The following is a 19,727-nucleotide window of genomic DNA, read 5'->3' as shown; positions in this document are numbered from 1 at the left end:
TACTACTATAAATCTCTATTTTGGCAAAAGGTGTGTGTGTGTGTGTGTTTGTGTGCAAGTATCAATAGAAAACTTTCTATAAAGACACTAAAATGTTAACCGTGGTTGTCTCTGGCCATAGGTAGTTCTATTTTCTTCTTTCACTTGTCTCTACTTCCTAAGTTATCAGGCATGGACATGTATTACATGTACTATAAGAATAAAATAAATAGCCCAGACTGTGAAAGCTTTTCCTAAAACCCAGCTCCAAAACTCTGGGCCAACAGCAAGATCACTGGAAAAGGGACACAGTCTCCCAATCTGATTATCCTGAAAGAAGCCAAATCGATTTCTATGTCTATGATCTGTGATGTTCGTTACAGTCACACTCTGTTATAACCATGCCTAATACAATGCTCCTACAAATATGAATAACCTTCTTCTTGAGATTTTCCTTGGGAACATTTTCAGGCCTAGAGAAACTTTCAGGCCTAGAGAAACTGAAGCGCAAAGCTATTATATAACAACCAAGACCAAAGAAAAGTCCTAACGGAAAGTTCATGGCATTAGTGCTGTGCTAAAAGGGATTCTGACCAGTTAGACTGTCACATGTAAACTCGAGGCTGAAACAACAGGCCACCCCAGAACCCTGTCTAATTATGATAGGAAACACAACAACAACAAACCCTTTTTAAATATTTCTGCGCGTTATGTAGAAATCATTAACAATAGCCAACTGGGTGTTATAAATACTTTGAGGAGAAAAAGAAACAAAAGGAAGGGAAAAAGAAAGACATTTTACATACGGAACTACATAATTTTAAAGTTTGAGCCAAAGTACGGGCAGAAAAAAGTCTTGTACCTTTATGTTCATTTGTTCACTCCATGATTCCACAACCATTTTTATGCACTATGTTTCAGGCCCTATACTCAGAACTGGGTGTACAAACAGTGCTCGTTAGGCACAACACCGTTGTCTGGTAGGGAAGAGACAGCAAACAATTACAGAACCACCATGAACGCGCAATATGCACATGCCACATCAAGAAGAAGTCTACCAAAACCATTCTGAAGGTGAGAGGACAGCAGGGATGAAATCGAGTGGAGAGTGAAGAACAGTAAAGAATACCAAAGAGGCAGAGATTGCAAGAACGCAGGGGCAAAGTGAAGGAAGACCACACGTGGCCCAATGCCTCACAAAATGTACCTTTGGGCCTATCAGTGGTTCAAAATTTACTACCAATAAAAATACTCACATGGTAACTAGCAAGCATTTTATAGTTGGCAAGTTTATTTTTAAGCCACGGCTGTGATTAGGATGCATTTGTGCCAAGATAAAAAAGAAAATGCTGTAATGGTTGAGTGGCCGGGATCCCAGGTCAGCTCAACAAAGCCTATTCATCTGTGACATACCTGTAGCATATCTGATCTAATGTATTAATGGGACAAAAGGATCTAAATATCACTGTAAAAATAATTTCTTTGGGAAAGATTTATCTGTCCCTCTTTCCCACAGCCCTGCAGTACCTGGCAATAAGAAGCCACATGTCTCTCTGACCCTGGGCTGATTCCCTTCAAGACCCATGGGCAGCAGCTGGGTAGGAAGAAGGGCAGGTAGGTGGTTTGTGAGATCAAGGATTTGGGTGTCTGGTCAGCCAGACTTGGGAGAAGTAAGAAGCAGGATTCTGGTGGCTCCCTCAGGATGGCAGAGATAGAAATTCAAAGTTGCATCCTCCGACCCACAGCAGAGATTTCAGAGGAAAGGGGCCAGTGGGGCAACAGCAGCAGCTGTCAGACTATACTGGTTTTTTTTTTTTTAATTCAAGGGTTCGCAAGTGGGGGAGACTGGCCCACAAAAGAAAAGATTTTCAGGCTCCAGTCAGTGGCTATTCATTTCAAGGACTGAGATGAGTGCATTGGAATGCTAATGCCACAACATAATTTAGACATCCCTTGGAGCCTATGTGCTGGCTTCATCTTCAGAATTCTCTATGGATATTTACCTCCTTGTCATTCACTGCCATTGGAATCAGCCACACCAAATGGTAAGAATGCTTCCCCACCTCACAACGTCCCAACTCCTATTCAAGAGGCTGTGCCATAAGACTGTTATAACATGACGTAAACCACCTTAGACCCGTCAGCATCCGTATGTGTGAGTGTGTGTGTCAAAGGAGGCAGTTATTCAAAGAACCACCATTTTACCCAGGATACAGTCCCTCCAGCAGGGATCCTAAGCCCCCATTGCAAATAGAGAAAGACAGGAGGACACACTCAGGAAATGGAGTCCGATGGACCCAGGTTCAAATCCTGAGGTTATTTTCTAGTTGTTATGATCATAGATAAAGGAACTTCACCAAGGCTCGGTTTCCTCGTACGTATTAAAGAAACTAACAGCTTACTTATAAATAACAGGAACTACTTCATCAGTTATTGTGAGGACTACATGAACGATACATGTAATTGGGGGAGCGGGGAACTGGTGTACCTACCACCCACGGATAATGAATGTTCATTCAACCCCCCTTGTCATTCAAGTTCTAGTCTCCATGTTGCCATTTATTATCTGAGTGACCCTGGACAATTCATTTAACTTCTAATCTCAGTTTCCCCTTCTCTCATATGAGGAGAGAAGTGGAGGCCTCTAATGTCCTAGCATTCTGTCCAATAAGGGAGGCTTGTTTTCAGCTTCTACTCGTAATACCCTTTGGGGCCCCCTCTTAGAGTCTAAATCTCTCTTTAACTCCATGGTGCCAGCCCCTTCTAGTGTCTGTTTTTTGGATTTTTTTTTTTTGTCTCTGGCTCTGTTGTCTTCCTCTATGCTAGTTGTTGAAAGTTGTCCACAGGCCAGGGCTATGCTAAGAATGGTCCAAGCTTTACCACAGAGTACATATGCACAACTACCATAGGGTATGTTATTATTATGACACCCATTTTACAAAAGAGAAAACAAACGCTCAAGAGTTTAAGCAACTTATCAAAGGTAGGGAATTCAAAACTGACTCCTTCCAGCTGTTTATAATCTTTACACGATATACTACCTTTCCAAGTCTGACCGTACCACCTAGTTTGAGCTCTATCTTCTTATGACCCTATGCTGTGCTAGCTTATCTCATAAATCACTTTGTATTAATAACTTTCTGTGTTACACCTGCCAGATGGCCTATGTATGAATTAACCAGGACCCATCATTTCTGGACTAACAGGGAAGTCATGATGGGATTCCCAGGCCCTGCAGCTGGTAGGTCAGGGTGAGACTCAAGACAGGCAGGGACTTAAATATATCTTTCAAATAACAGCACGTGGTCCAACAGCTACTCAACTTCCACATGAAACTGCTGGAAGCTACTGTGTTTTAGTTCAGGCCTAAACTGCAAGCTTCCCAGCTGCTCGAGGCCATTCATAATAGCTCAGAGTGGTAACAGAAAAGCGCTCATACTTTGAGGTTGGACAACTTCAGGTTGACTAGTCAAGCGAACCTGAGTGGATTTCTCTGTTCTCTGATAACCTCTCTGAGCTTATTTGTTACATGATTTTGGGTAAGTTACCCCAACTGAGCTTCAGGTTCCCCATCTGGAAAATGGGATAACATTTGCATCTTTAGGGGAATGACTTGGGGACAGAAGGAATGCCTGGCCTGTAGTAGAAACAGATTAACCTGTTGGGAGAAAAAGGAGCTGGGGGGATGGTCAGATTGTTCCCAATAATCATGACAATCTAGAAAAGAAAGATAGAAATCAACTCACTGAACTTGAAGTACCTTCCAAAATCTGTAAGGACCCATGCCAGTGAGAGCTGGATGCCCTATTACGACAAAAGCCCTAGACCGATTTGACCCCTGACTCTATTCTACTAGGTCATCTGGCAACTGTTGCTAAAGCACTTTCTTCAGGTGAGAGGCTTCTGTTAAGCCAAGTGGTAGAGTGTAATCTCACATTATCTCTCACTCTCAGAGCACCATAAGGTTGCCAGGGTAACTGAGCTATTCTGGTCCTTCCCTATGGGATCCCAACTTCATCCATATCCCAGGGGCTCCCTTTGGCCTCATGTTCTACACCCCCTTCTGAGGCCTCTGACTTCTGCCACACAAGATCAGAGGGGAAATGAGAAGAAAAGGAACTGACCGTGCAACTGGACCTTAGCATTTTATTTCCTTATCATTTTATTTCCTTAGTTACGGCACATTTCCATTTACAGAGTACTTTCCCTTATAAAATCTCCCAGTGTTTACTTCTAATCTACTAAATAACTCCTCTGACCTCTTCTTGTTTTTACCCTTTAAATATCTGTTGATGGTCCATTCACCACATTCCCCATTCAGTTATTAATGGCCCACAAAAACTTACTAGCAGCAATCATTTACTGATTAATCTGCACAACAATCCAGAAAGACAGGTAGTATTAATCCTTAGTTCTGCAGAGGGAAACCAAGGGGAAAAGAGAGGTTAACTCAGTTGCCCAAGGTCAGTGGCTAAACAAGATTATAACCAGGATCTATCCTGTCTTGTACTTCTATAAACACTTCCCACAGTGCTATTCCCTTTCTTTACAAATCAACATTGTCAAGGCAGCAAGATCATTTCTGCATTGAGATTCAGTTTCACAGAACAATTTACAACTGTCAAGATTCAAGCTCAAGTAATTTTGCCCGCTAACAGTTCATAAATAAAAGTTGCTAAAATTAAGAGACAATAGTACTTGAAACCCAATTTTACAAAGGCAAAAGAGAAGTGAAAAGATCTGGATTATAGGCCCAGGTCTGCCACAAGGAGACTCTGAGAGAGTCACTTAACTTCTCTATCTCTGAGTTATCTATAAAAATGAGATTACGCTGAATGTTATTTAAGGTATCCCGCTGTTTAACACGAGATGACTGAATAACTATTAAAACAGCACAAAATATAAAGCTTCAATATCCAATACAGCCGAGATCATGCTTACATTGGTAGATCCATTCATTGTTAATGAAGTACACAGTTACAATCCCCTTGGAAAGCAAGATGCCAATACACAGCAAAAACCATAAAGAATTTCATATCCTTTTACTTAGTAATTTAACTCATGCAGTGCTTCACCCTGAGTAATAAGTCAATAGAAGCAAAAAGACATACACAAGTGGAAATGCAAATTTCAGTGCTAGGTATCAGAGGAAAAATTATCAATATCAATATTCATTTTTAGAGGAATGCTTTATTAAATAAAAACATAGAACAATATTAAAGTCATGTTGCTAAAAGGATGAACATGAAAATTATGCAAAGCCCCTGAAAATCATGTCAATACTTACTATTCAACTAAAATAGCCAGAAGTAAAAGAACAGATGCACAATCTGAGGTTAACTGCATAAAATGTGGATAGATGTGCAAGGACACAGGAAAACTCAAAATAGTTATGTTAGTAGCTAGGCTTATTTTTAAAAATATTTTAACTGTGGGTAATAAATGCTGTTTTTCCATTAACACAGACATTTTATCATTTCATCAATTATTTAAAAATTTCTCAGCCCCTGCTTTTTAGTTTGATGAAAAATGAATTTTAAACTTTCTGCCTAAATCTCCTGAGTAATTTTTATTGGCTGACATATTATTCATGACATTATTCTTCCGGAGTAATTTCTGCTCTTTACTATATAATTCTTCAGTGTCTTTAGAGATTCTAAAATCTCAGAACCCTTGCCTTCTTTCCCTCACCTAGGAGGATTTCTTTAAAAAGATGTGTCATCAAATCTAGCTATGAATAACCCCATGATTGCCTTGTAATGCTAATATTTGGCAACTGTCTGACCCAGAAGCCAATATTTTTCCATAACCCTGACCTGCAGGTGCCTCTATAGTAACCACAAAGTTGCCATTATCCTTTGCTTGGTGTATCTAGGGTGGTTTCATATTCCAAGTTGGGGGAGCTTTACAGCAGGATAACAGCATTTCAGGGGTTTTAGGACACCCTTTGGTTTCCTTTGGTTCCCTTTAGGAAAGCTGCCCTCAAGCAGCACTGTGCTAGGACCGTCCCTTCGCAGAAGGACTTTTACATCCTCCTCCTCCTTCATTTCTTAGAAATGTTCTCTTACTAGTAGGTCATTTGTACATCTTTGCTCATAATATCTGGGAAAGATTGCAGAGCCAATGAATTAAAAATATGATTCTAGGTCTCATGTGTGCCAATGAATGCCCTCATTAAAGCAGCATGAGTGAGATGAGATGGGTTTCAAAGCTTTCCGTCCCTTTGCCCCAGAGCCTCTGAGGCCAGGCACTGAAAGGATGCACAGTAAAATTAAATATCTAAAAATTCATCTTTAATTAACAGAATTGGATTAAAGCTAGACACCACCGCATATCATACGAGAAATGGCTGAGCTGGCTTCCAAGTGCTCTAATTCAATTAGGACGCAGTGAGTGACACTCGGACGGGAAAGGTTAATTGGGGGCACCAGAACGCAATCATTCCTTACCTAACCAGTCATTAAACTTCTTAACCTCTGAGGGCAGTCCCAGTTCGGTGAAATCGCCTGTGTGGAGAAGGATGTCCCCATAAGGCATCTGGATACCATCTGTTCTGGAGTGTGTGTCTGAGATGCAGACAAACCGCGTGTGGCCCGCTGGTTTTGGAGTGTCATATGGGATGGGGTCGACCCTAAAGTAGACATAACAGATCCCATAACAGTTAAATATATTAGAACCCTTGTAATTGTCATTGCATATACATATCGACTTTTACCTATGAACGCACCCAGACAAACTGATGCAAGGGCAGAAGGGCCCGTTGTAACAAGGGAGACGTTGGGGTACAAAGGAGAAAGCATCGCCCATCTACAACCCCATTAAACAAATTCAAAAAGGCTTACTTACCTGTTAGGAGAATGAAAAGGAAAGAACATCTTACATGGAGAATCAGAATCAACCCAGGAAACTGATAGAGTGATTAATGGTGAAGTTTAGGGATATTGAACCCCAACTGGGGAAGCAAAATTATGCTATTTTCTCTCATCATGCTCCAATTGATCCCACTACTCATTAAGAAATAGATAACTACATTTATTCCTTCTTAAACATGCATAACTTAAGCAGTGAACTAATTTACGGAGAACACTCTGCACGCGCTTTGCCAACCGAGATGTGGAAGATATAGGTAGTACTTATGTTTAATTTCCTTTCCACAACCATTCAACACCTGTATCTTCTTGTTTTTGCTAAGTGATTCACAAATCAAACGGTGGGGAGAGAAGGTGATGTCAAAATAACAGGACTTAAAAGAAAAACACTGAACGTTAAAAAGAACTTTGTCAAGCTCCTTCTTCACCACAATGAATTACCTGCAGTCCCAGTTACACCTTAGAGGACTTGCTACGCTCAAATGCCTTGGGCAAAGATTCTATTCAGTACAAATAGTAAGCCTTTTAATGGGTGTGTATAGCTCTACATATGCATTAATATATGTATAGTTTTAGAGACCTAAGCACTGTGAAATTACACTAGGGCATTCGAATCAAAAGGCAAAATGATCAACCCGAAGCAAAGAAAATGAAACAGAACCGTCTCATTTAATTGAGTGTAACAAAGTGTGCTAAATAAACTTGGTAAAGAAATGCAAATCTGACTTTTCAAGCATACAGTTTTAATTATTTAAGGGGTTTGTAGCAGAGTTAAGGATGCTTTAACTATATTAACTCTACACTGACAGCTTCCTTTAATTTCTCTGTAGGAATGTACACTTCTTTTGGATTATGGGTGAAAATAAGCAGTTATAAAGGCAAAAAGAAGGTCACAAGAGAGGCAAATATGCAATGCAGAGATGAGAGTGTGAAACATTAAATAAGGAACAATATTTCATGTCACAGCCCCGCCCCTGATCGTTAACATGCAGCAGAGAGCACAGTGGAAGCTCAACACAAGAGCCCCTATATGTGCTGCCTCTACCGGCTTTGTTTAATTTTTCTTTCTTTTTTCCACTTTTTATTATTTTTTTTTAAAGAAATGATTTGTTTTAGCAATGGCAATTTTAGTGAGGAGAATAAAGACATGGATATACAAGCCGGGTAGTCTCGCATTTCTTTAACAGTTAATCTTTTAGCATAATTTTCTTATTGTCACAGAAGAAGGAAAGGAAGAAGGAAGAAAGGAAGCAAGAGGAGAGAAAAGAGAGAGGACGGAGGAGGGGCTGTGAACTGGTTAACGTGGTGGGTCTAACTGGAAACCCAAAAAGAAAGTTTAACTTCTGCAAAAAATTAACGAATTTTTCCTGTAAAGGTTAGAAATTAATAATGCTATTACCATGGAGATAGATATTAGATATAGAGATCTAATACACTGAGATCTCATGAGTAACCTGGAAACCCTTCTGATCATATCCGATGTTGACTTTTCTATATACATAAAAATGTTTGGTGTCTTCCCTTCCATTACTGAGATTCTATTATCCTCAGTCTTAGTGGTTCCAGTCTCATCAGTATCTCCTGTCTTCTAAAAGTAGTTTCCCGAGAGAATGAATGACTGTTCTCTGCAGCAGACTGGAAGGGAAAAGCCAAAGTGATAATAATATTCTGTTTCCATGTCAAAAGTTAAGATGCTCATTGGAATGAGACTGTACACATTGATACTTTATCCACCAACATTTGAATGAAAATTAAATAAATATCAACCACTGGACTTCTAAATACATGAATAATTCAAATACATATATATGTATATACACACACATATCAATGTATCTTCATTTTCTAGTTCTCAATCTAATGGTAATATACAGACACTGTCCTAGTTCCTCTCTTTTCTGTAACTCAGTTGAGCTACAGGCACAACTACGGCATCAAAATCCTCTACAGATCCATCGGAGTTTATCAGAGGGACATGCATTATAGTTATCACTTTGAATTTATCAGACAGAAAGTAGCATAGATATAAATCCCTTATTGTGAATAGGCCCCTATTCTGTAACTTCTACTCGGTTTAGAGAAGCAAATCATCACATGGTACATAATCTGTTTCCCATCTTAGTTCTAGACTGGACAATAACTTTCTGAGGTTACTGATTGGAATACCAGTCAATTTTAATTGGCTTCCATTTCCCTCCCCACCTTCCCACCTCCTCCAGAGAAACATTTAAATGTCCAAAAGAATTAACAGTGAAAGAAAGGCCAAGGAATAGAAAATTAGAGGGGAAAGGGAAAAGGGAGAAAATGCATCACCCTAGATCTGAGCTTAAATAACGAGTCAGAAGTACACAGGAAGACTGTCAGAAAAGGCTCACACCAATATCACCAGTCTGATGTCACCAAAGCAAATTAGGTAAATGTTTAAGAGAGATACGGAGGATGCATTCAAGGTAGAGGCTTGGGGAAGGAAGAGGTATAAAGAGGCAAATGGAGAATTTATATACATCCTCGGACCCAGAGACACTGATGTCCTTTGTTACCCACAGGACTCAAAACAAGGCAAGAGATGGTTTCAGGAGCCAAAACAGAACAGCAGGGATCCCTGGGTGGCGCAGCGGTTTGGCGTCTGCCTTTGGCCCAGGGCGCGATCCTGGAGACCCGGGATCGAATCCCACATCGGGCTCCCGGTGCATGGAGCCTGCTTCTCCCTCTGCCTATGTCTCTGCCCCTCTCTCTCTGTGACTATCATAAATAAATTTAAAAAAACAAAAACAAAAAAAACAAAACAGAACAGCATGTCAGAGCCACGCTGCAGGATAACATGACAAATGTTACCCCAGGTTCAGAGGAAGGAAGACATTTCCACTCAAAGACATTCAGACTTGAAAATAAGACATCAAGTAGATTAGGCAAGTTGCAGCAGATATAATTAAAGTTGAGACAACCCTCGGGAAACTACTATTTCCAAATTGGGCATTTGGTAAATGCTTTGAAAATGGAAGTCCAGGCAGCCAAATATTTTCACTGTAACAGCATGTCTAAGGGAGACCCCAATAACCTTTAGAAGATTGACCTGTTCACATCATGGGAAGACCCACAGACTACATTTTCCCTCTTAGTTAACTTCACTGCTTACTGTTTATGCTGCTGACTTCTCAAATGATCGACCATTTCCCCTAAGGCACCATGTCAAGTATGCTAGCAAGTGAGTATCTTACCATGGCGATCTAACCCCCAGAGCCAGATTCAAATATCACAGTGAGATTTGCACGTACATTTGAGCACACCCAGGGGAAAACAAGATGACTTGGGAAGATGAGAAGAAAACAGAGCATCATAAAATCCCAGAGCTGAACAAAATTTTAAAAGGCATTGTGTTCAACGCTTTGTATGAAGCTTGAATCAGGACTTCCTACCCCATTTCTGCCTAACTGACACCCAAGTCTTCTTCCCAAGGTTTCCTGAGGAGGAGAGATCCTGAGTTTCCTCCTCTTTCCACAACCACTCCATCTAGTTCTGGTTTGCCATAGTTCTTCTTGCTAAAGTTTCTGATTCGGGATCTACACCTCTGCAAGTGCACAGAAAGCTCATGGTCCAAAGAGACTTGGCCCAGAGCCCGAAAAACTAACAGTGTTGGCTGAGGTATTTGCTTCTGGCAAGTCATTTCATTCTTTGGGGCTTCATTTTTTATTTCCCCTCATCTGTAAAATGGGAATAGGAACGCCTAATATGCTATGATGCTATGAGGATAGAAACTCTCAAAGACTGTGTCTGGCACATAGCACATGCTCCGAGAGCAAAGATGCAGAATGATGTAAGAGTGAAGTATGCTGGCCTGTCTGGCTTTGACTCTTACTGCAGATTTTTTAGCAGTGTGACACCAAACAAGGGGCTCAACTTCTGTGTCTTGGTTTCCTCACCAATAAAATGGATATAAAAATAGTATCTCTCACATAAGATTGCTGAGGATAAAAACAGGTGTCATGTACTAGAAGCATTTAGAACAGCCTGACACAGCAGATACTCAATAAGCAATTTTTGTTTCACTAAGTAATATTATTTTTGCTATTATTAGTAGAAGTAATATCTTGTAGTTTCTCTGATTTCCATCTCTTATGTTACAAGGAGGTAACAGCTGCCACACAGGGACTTTCTGAGAGTTCAAGGAGGTCACATACACAACACTGGACACTGTCTGAACACATATCCCACCATCAAAGCAATTATTTCCTTCCTCCTACTTTCATCCTTAATCTTAACTTTCTGCATCTGAAATACCAGAGAATAAGAATCCAGTCCCCTTTTCCTTTGATGGCTCTTCAAATATTTGAAGACAAGTATTATAACCCCCTAATATCTTCTCCACTCTAATAGAGGAGCCCAGTTTCTTCAACATTCTCTTGTGTATTAAGATTTCCAGGGCCCTCGGAGCCCAACTGGTCTCCTCCTCCATATGATATGATTGGTCTGAACGCTTCCCTGTGAGGTGTTAGAATTCATGGGCCTGTGAATTCATGGGCCCGAGAGCTGCGTATCAAAGACAAATGTTGTTAGGGGCAATGGAGAGAGGACCATGCTGGGCACACTGGTGGTCCTTCAGAGAGGAACTTTCATCAAATTGTCTTCTTGAACAGTCTCCAAGTTTTGTGCCAACCCTCAAATCTTGTTCTTAGAGCTTGGCTGTCAAGTGTTTACATATCTCATTGCATATTCAAACAAATAAACCATTCTCATTTATTCAGTCTTGACACATTAGAGATTTTTTACCCATAAAAATATGATAACATTACCGCTTCCACTATGGAATACTCTTCTGACAATATCTGTTATTTTTCCCAATAACAAATTCATACAGTGTTGCAAGCCCCATTGATAGATCTTCATAAAAGCTGTTATCATGTCATTTGTTATGACATGGATTTCTTCTTTAGACCATGTGTGCAGGAAAAGCCTTGTGTACACAATTAGCCTACAATTCGGTGTGAGAATAGAATATTATCCTTACAAAGCATTTTAACAGGAATCAAGTGTATTTACCATCCCCATTCCACTTGAAAATCCTGCTGCTCTTTATGCATTCTACTGACTATCTCTAAAAAGTTTTCCAGTGTGACATTAAAGCTTTCATTTTTTTTACCCAGAAAATTTAGGTGGTATGAAAGCTGAAGTTATATCCACCCTAGCTATACTGGTTGCTAAAGGTATGCAAAGCCCACCAGCAAAAACAATGGAATCTAAATACCGGTGTAAGTTAGTAAAATCATAAAATTTTATATTGAAAGAGGCTTTAGAGATCCTACTTCTCTGAATATCTTCTTCGTGGTCTGCTTACTCACACTGCTACTTGTGGTTTCTGTTAAAAGTCCTATTATTTATATATATATGTGTGTGTGTATATATGCTGACTATATATATATATATATATATATACACACTTAAGTTTTGCCCTAAACAATGTCATTTATGAATTCATGAGGGAGATAGGTTGGCTTTATGTTTTAACTACACATAAAAATAAACTACACACTGAAATAAGTAGTACAATTTAAAAGTTTTCCACTCTAAAGAACTAGAACTCAGAGTTCCTAAGTTCCAATTTCTTTTTCTACCCACTCAATTTCTAAAGCTTAAAAAGATGCTGGCACTTGGAGAATAAAAAAAGATAAAAATTATAAGATGTTAACAAGTCGCCTAAACTCTGGTAGCCATCAAGATTTAGAGAGTCTGCTTAAAATTAGTGGAGTTCACTATCCAAAACATCCAAGTTCTAATGCCTTCAAATTCTCGTGTAAGTTATCTAGTCAAAAGGAATCTCTTAAAACCTCAGAACAATCCGCAATTGTAGTATATTGGGGGAAGTGAGCAATATAAAAGTTTGATTTTTTAGAATGTGGGTAGAAATTAAAAGCGTTCCTCTTTCTCAGGTACGTCAAGTCACATGTGCACACTGATTGTAAATATTTCCAAATACATGTCTCTTTAAAAGGACTACATTAGTTGAAAGATGAGCCTCATTGGTTTGTTGTCGTTGTTTTGTTTTGTTTAAAAAGCCCTGTTTGGGGATCCCTGGGTGGCGCAGCGGTTTAGCGCCTGCCTTTGGCCCAGGGCGCGATCCTGGAGACCCGGGATCGAATCCCACATCGGGCTCCCGGTGCATGGAGCCTGCTTCTCCCTCTGCCTGTGTCTCTGCCTCTCTCTCTCTCTCTCTGTGACTATCATAAATAATAAAAATAAATAAATAAATAAATAAAAAATAAAAAGCCCTGTTTGTAAAGTCCAGGAGCTCCTGCACTTTTACTCACTGGTCATCACTTAGCTATGTGACCCTGGGCAAGTCACTTCTCTTCCAGACTCTTCCTCCTTTAAGTAGAAAGAGGGGCAAGACCCAGTGACCCCCCCTACATGGCTAGCTGCGTGGTTTCTACACCACTATTTGTTTAAGGCTTCAGAGACAATGCGGTCTCTTAAGTAGCTTAAAACATGTCCTTTCTCTTTGCGATTTTGTTCTCTGCATTCCCAGACAGTGCAAAGATAAACGCAGTCCAGATCCATGCAAATATAATCCGAATTAGCGAGACTTTATATGGAAAGAGAAGTAAAATTGCAACGTAGGACTGTAGAAAAGGCTTCCGGGGAGATCTAGTGTAAAAGAGAGCAAGGCCAGAATTCCAGTTACCACAACAAAACAAAAATTAAAGGGCATGTGATTTAACTAAGTTGCGTCAGAAGTGGGGCTGTTCTCATTTTTCTAAAACTATGAGCTGGCGAAATTCTAGTTTAGCCATCATGCCCGGGGAACAGTAATGGTGCTGAAACACAGTAAGTAAGCATAACAGAACCAGATGTATAAATATATTCACATTTGTACCAAGGGCACTGCTTTTCTTTAACTGCTGAACTGCTGTATCAACACTGTTCTATCACCAACTAATTATAGCTAACAAAGCCCACTGCACGAAGTATGTCTCGTCTATTTTTTCCTAGTGCAGAAGTACAGTGCCGACATTCGATGAATATTAAGTGGTAACAATTTAATTCTTTGAGCACTGAATCTGCTATGAATTCATGGTCTTCCTACCAATGCCATTCCAGGTGTTTTAGTGCCCGTCAGGCTAGCAACTCTATGAGCCGCTTGAACCTCTCAGCTGGCACATCGTTGGGCCATAAATATCTCACTGGAGATGTACTACCCAGAGTTAAATGTTTCCCTCTCTTCTAACCTAACAACCAAGTTAATCGGCTTACAATTCTGGGTAGTGGCCTTGCATCTGAGAAAAAAAAGACATGTGACATGGTACTGGGCGCCTGTTACTCCGTATACTCGGTCAAGCATTCAGTCAACATCCAATTTCTTTCTTTCTTTCTTTCTTTCTTTCTTTCTTTCTTTCTTTCTTTCCTTTTTTTTTAAGATTTATTTATGATAGACATAGAGAGGGTGGGGGGCAGAGACACAGGAGGAGGGAGAAGCAGGCTCCAAGCCGGAAGCCGCAGGACTCGATCCCATGACTCCAGGATTGCGCCCTGGGCCAAAGGCAGGCACTAAACCACTGAGCCACCCAGGGATCCCTAACACCCAATTTCTTAGGCGCCTGTGTGCCAGGTGCCATGATAGGTCTAGAAGGACAAAGAAGCAGTAAGGAGGATCCCTTCGGGATCCCTGGGTGGAGCAGCGGTTTGGCGCCTGCCTTTGACCCAGGGCGTGATCCTGGAGACCCGGGATCGAATCCCACATCGGGCTCCCGGTGCACGGAGCCTGCTTCTCCCTCTACCTGTGTCTCTGCCTCTCTCTCTCGCTGTGTGTGACTATCATAAATAAATAAAAATTAAAAAAAAAAAAAGGAGGGTTCCTTCAAGGATCCTCCAATTGATCTGTCCATTAATTCATCAAATGCTGACTGGCATGCCTGGTTTCTGCTCATTTAGTCATTTCACAACATTTAAACAGGTGGCTTTTATTTTTTATTTTTTATTTTTTTTTTACAGGTGGCTTTTAAAAGAGTGAGCCAAAGTGTTATAATCAAGGCTCTGTGAGGTGCTGTGGAGTGAAAAATGCCTGGCCCTGCCTGCAGGCTAGGAAAAAGGACAGGGGACATTACAGTGGGAAAAGGACAAGGTAGAAGGCCAATTTCAAATGCCCGGGACAAAGAATCTTAGGCTCAGAAAGAAGCATGAGAGTGTCCTAACGCTGGAACTTGAATTGGGATTTCAACAAACATAGGATTTAGAAACTCAGGCAGAAAAGGAGGGCTGTCCAGGCAACAGGAGGAGCAGTGTGGAAGCACTTAGCATGTGCAGGGACCTCAGAGTAAAGAGGTGTGGCTGGGGCAGTCACAAGACAGTGAGCAGTGGAAGGTCTGAGAGGCCGTTGTGGACTGGGGAAGCCAGACCAGAGAGAGCCAGATGCTGGGGCCCGAACCAGTCCTGAAAGGCCGTGGAAAATATCTTCCTCCCTCATGCACTGAGAGGTGCAGGAGGCCACAAAGAAAGCAGGCTTTTGAGAAAACGGAGGCTTTGTGCAGGATGTGAGGGGAAGTGGGGGCGGGGGATAGAAAGATGGAAAGGTAGAAAGGAGAGGGTATGGAAAGAGCAGTAGAAACTTGATGATGATATTAAACCAGAAGCCATCCTGAGTAGACTGCAATGAGGATCAGAGATGGAGCCACAGATGAACTACAATGACCTACACTATTAACTCCCCCGTGGGTTCCATCCTGTCCACACTTTAATCATTGATCTAGTGCTACGGACTGAATTTGTGAACACCCCTAATGAATCCTTATGTGACTAGTGTTAGGACACAGAGCATCTGGGAGGTACTTAGGTCATGAATGGGACTAGTGACCTCATAAAAAGCTACACGAGAAAGATGATCTCTCCCTCAGCCGTGTAAGGACAGAGCAAGAAGGTAGCCGTCTAGAAGCCACAGAGGGGCTTTCAACAAATTGGTAGGCACCCGGACCATGGAATTTGCAGCCTCTGAAACTATGAGAAACAAGTATCTGTTGCTGAAGCCACCCACTCCGTGTTATTTGTTATAGCCACCCAAACTAAGACACCAGGCTACAGATATAAACTTCTTTGGTTGAAAATAACAACAGTAATAATAAGAAGCAATGGCAACAGCCTTCATTTAGAAGCCAGGCACCATGTGATGCCCTTCACATAATAGTTTTCCTCTAATCCTTGTGGCAGGTAGCCCCTGTCCTCCCCCCATTTTACAAATGTGGAAACTGAGCCTCGGCAAAGGCGCAAGGCTAGTTAGGTGGCTCTGCCCCAAGCTGTCTGCTCAGTGTCTGCTCTGTCCTTCGGCCATCCTCCAGCTATACATCCTTCTTCCCATGCAATACAACCCACCCAGGTATAAGAGCAGATTGTCCTCAAACGGAGCACACTTTTTTTTTCACATCAATAATTACAATTACAACGTCAAAAACAAAATGTGAGTCATTTGCAAATACTCGTGCACCTGAAAGCGTCCTCATCTGGCTCAGTCCAGTAGAAAGAACCATAAGAGATATCAAAAATAAGGCATTTAATTTTTTAAATGTTGGGGTGACATTCATGAAGAGGTGTTGGGTCTAGCTGACTAAGCAAATATATATATATATATATATATAATTATTAAAATTAAAATTCTGCTAAAGGGGAACAAATTCTACTGTCTTTCTCAACCATTCCAACTCATAAAGGCAAGGTTTCCAAGGCTTAACCTCTTACAAGTAGCTGTTAATGGAATTCATTGTTTAGTTAATTTGCTTATCAGAGTGCAGGTAGCTTCATATTTGCATGGCTGATAGGGCTTCTTTAAAGTGTGTGGTCATTTCAGTTGGATTTTAATGGTCTGTAATTTTTTTTTTTTCCAACTTTGGGTTGAGTTGATTGACTTACTTTCAAAAAATCAGTCACGTGTAAGGCAAAAAAGACCATTTTTGCTACAGTTGGGACATCTTAGTACATTTCAAAGCAAATGCTTTTTTGTAAGGCCACTTAATATGATGCCAACATTTAACAATCTTTCTAAGTTAATCCAATACAATAATTTTCTGACTCAATATATGATACTCTGGAGCCTGTTTCATAACAATAAAGAGAACTACTTTATCTTACATCTTTATCCCTTCCTGAAGTAGCTAGTCCATTACTCAACCATAAAAAAATTACATAGTTCCCACACAACAGAAGAAGCCACGGAGAACTTTCTTCCCTGTGGAAATGAATATTTATTACCTTGGTAGAGTATGTCATAGTTTACATTTCCCCATGATTATCACAAGGTTGGTGTGTCCAAGGTACAGACCTGATGGGAGACTAAAATATTGACTATTTGGACCTTTATGGAAAAAAGTTTGTCCACTCCTGATTTTGTCACTCAACAAACATTTATTAAGCAACAACTATATGTTAGACCTTGTATCACTAAAAATAACACCTAATATTTAGCAGTATCTATTATGTGCCAGGGGTTTTCCTATATTTCCTATATTATTTCCTATATTATGATCTTGAATCCTTTCAAGATCTCTGCATAACGTGTGTGCCAGTGCACACACATATGCATGTCCTTTTTGTATACTCCAAATTTTATTTAAGATCCCACAGGGACTCTTGATTTGGAATCTGTCGCAATCAGGAGCTTAAGCTCTTTGCTATGCAGTACTGTTTCTCAGAGGTGACTTTGGGATGAGCACCCATCGAATGGAATGCTGAAACCTCTGGGCATTATCTGATCCCATAAGGATAAATGCCTTAGCCTTTGGCTATTTTACAACTTGGTCACTTGCAGATAAATAAAAGCAAGGCAAATAATTCTTATCTGTAGTTGCAAGTAAGTTCTGTCCAGTGGAGGTTCAGTGGACTCCGTCTCTAGTTTTGAATCCATTTGTAGATTCATCCCAACATTCTTTCATTCCATATAAATTTGTTATTCTCGTGAACCCATTATAACAAATTTCTTGGTTCCCTCATTTATTAGTGAGTTAAACAAAAATTTTAACAAGTGTTCATTTCATATCCATATGAGTCAGGATTTTAAAGAATTATTCTTTAACAGGGGTAACCAAGATGCCATTTTTACCACCTTGAATCTCTTTTTTTTTTTTTTTTTTTTGCTTGGGAGGGTGTACATAGAAAACTGTAATCAATGTGACCATACATTTTATATACCTATATAGGTATGGGAGGAAAGAGAATAAGAGAGAACACAGTGATGAAGAGGTCACTTCTAGGGTCATTTATGTCACTTAGAGCATCAACAATACCTAGGTTTAGACCCTAGGCCTAGGTTTGAGGCCCTACACACATTACTAAACTCCTCTAAGCCTTTTGTTACATCTCATCTGTAAGCTGGGGATGAGAGCAGGAGTTGCCTCACAAAGTTGATTAAGAACCACTGCTTATAAAGGGACTGGTGCCTAGTAAGTGCTCAATAAACGTTAGCCATTGTTACTGTGGTTCTTCTATGAGAAATACTGAAGAAAGAAATTAGTTGTATTTGGGGATGGTGAAGTCTTCACAAAGTGAGTACATCTGATCTAGGTCTTAAAACATAGTAAGGAGGTCACCAAGCAGAGAATAATGTCATTTGACATAAAAGGAATTGTGTTTTGCTTTGCTTTGTTTTGTTTAAATTGAGAAGTATGAAGGTGAGGAAGGTAAGTCAGAGTGCTGAATCTACAAGAAGGCAATTCCCAGGTAGACGCTGAATTTGTAAAGTGATCTGAATTTTCCTAAAGTTGTTAAAGCCTGTAGCTCTATCCTTCAGAGCTGTATAAAGACTGCTAAAGCCAGGTAGGAATGCATGATTCAGATACCAATTTTCACGAAATCCAGAGACCAAACCAGCATGACTACATGCTCACACCAGTTCAGGTACCCACTGGGAACAAGGGTGTAACACCACATTTTATAGGAGCCAAACTTATACATCGTATTAAGCCTTTAAGCCTTCATTTAGTGTAAACTCTCCCTCTTTCTCTCTCACTTTCTCTCTCTCGCTCTCGCTCTCACTCTTATTCTGTCTTTTATGCAACCATGAAAATAACACACAAATCCAATTCCTCTCTGTTCTCATCCTGGCCAGACCCAACTCCTTTCAGTGCCTTGCTCTATGTCATTTCTACATTCTCTTATTGGTTTTCTGATAGCTCACATATAGAAATACCCTGTTTTATTTCAAATCAGTGACTTACCTGGATACTTTGGATAAGAATAAATTTCAGATAATTCTCACTTCTGAGTCAATATTTGCTATAAGTTTACTAGAAAGCCTTCATCCCCCATTTCTGGCTGGTTCTGGTTGCTGCTTTTCATTCCTGCATAACACCCATTTGAATGCTGAACTGCAGAGGGCCTGTCATCTGACCTGTGCATTCTGCAGAGGGCCTCCAGCTCTGCTAAGACTCAGGCATGCCAGCTAGCTCTTTCTGCTAGAGCAATGATGGATAAGATGGAAAGGAGGTTAGAAATGCTTTAGTTTTTTGGCAGGAAAATAACTTCTCAAAAAGCCTTCTCCTTTAAAAAAGAAAAAAAAAACCCTGAAAAACCTTACAGGTACTCCCTGTGCCCTACTATCAGATATCATCCCGCCCCCAGTCTCCGGAGGTTCTGCTGTGTGATTGTTTCAAGCTCTCTTCCTCCCGAAGAGGTGAACACGTGACCGCTGCCATCCATAAAGGCTGAAGTGAGTGTACTTAGCTAAAGGGCATTGCAATAATTTTTCTCTTCCATGTGAGAAAGTTAGCCTTGAAAATTCTCTGGCTCAGTGCCTGTTTTTAAATCATCTTTTAGGGAGGGGTGACCAAGGGGGCATGTTAAGTTTGAACCAGTCCCCTTCTCACTCCCCTATCATTTGCTCTTTCAGATCATAATAATAATAATAAT

At 40.4% G+C, this 19,727-nt stretch overlaps 1 protein-coding gene across 5 annotated transcripts in view; it reads right to left on the bottom strand.

Moving 5' to 3' along the window:
• MPPED2 (metallophosphoesterase domain containing 2) overlaps positions 1-19,727 on the bottom strand; it is a 178,494-nt gene that overhangs the window by 122,570 nt on the left and 36,197 nt on the right. For all 5 annotated transcript variants that reach the window (XR_005982696.1, XM_041722509.1, XM_041722507.1 and 2 more), the window contains exon 3: positions 6,429-6,610. Coding sequence is in view for 4 of the 5 variants with exons in the window: in XM_041722509.1 (XP_041578443.1) it covers positions 6,429-6,610 (182 nt within the window). In the remaining variant the exon portion in view is untranslated. The remainder of the gene's footprint in view (positions 1-6,428; positions 6,611-19,727) is intronic.

This window comes from Vulpes lagopus, chromosome 11 (assembly GCF_018345385.1).
Source record: "Vulpes lagopus strain Blue_001 chromosome 11, ASM1834538v1, whole genome shotgun sequence".
NCBI classification, from domain to species: Eukaryota; Metazoa; Chordata; class Mammalia; order Carnivora; family Canidae; genus Vulpes; species Vulpes lagopus.
This window is presented reverse-complemented; position numbering and strand designations above follow the sequence as displayed.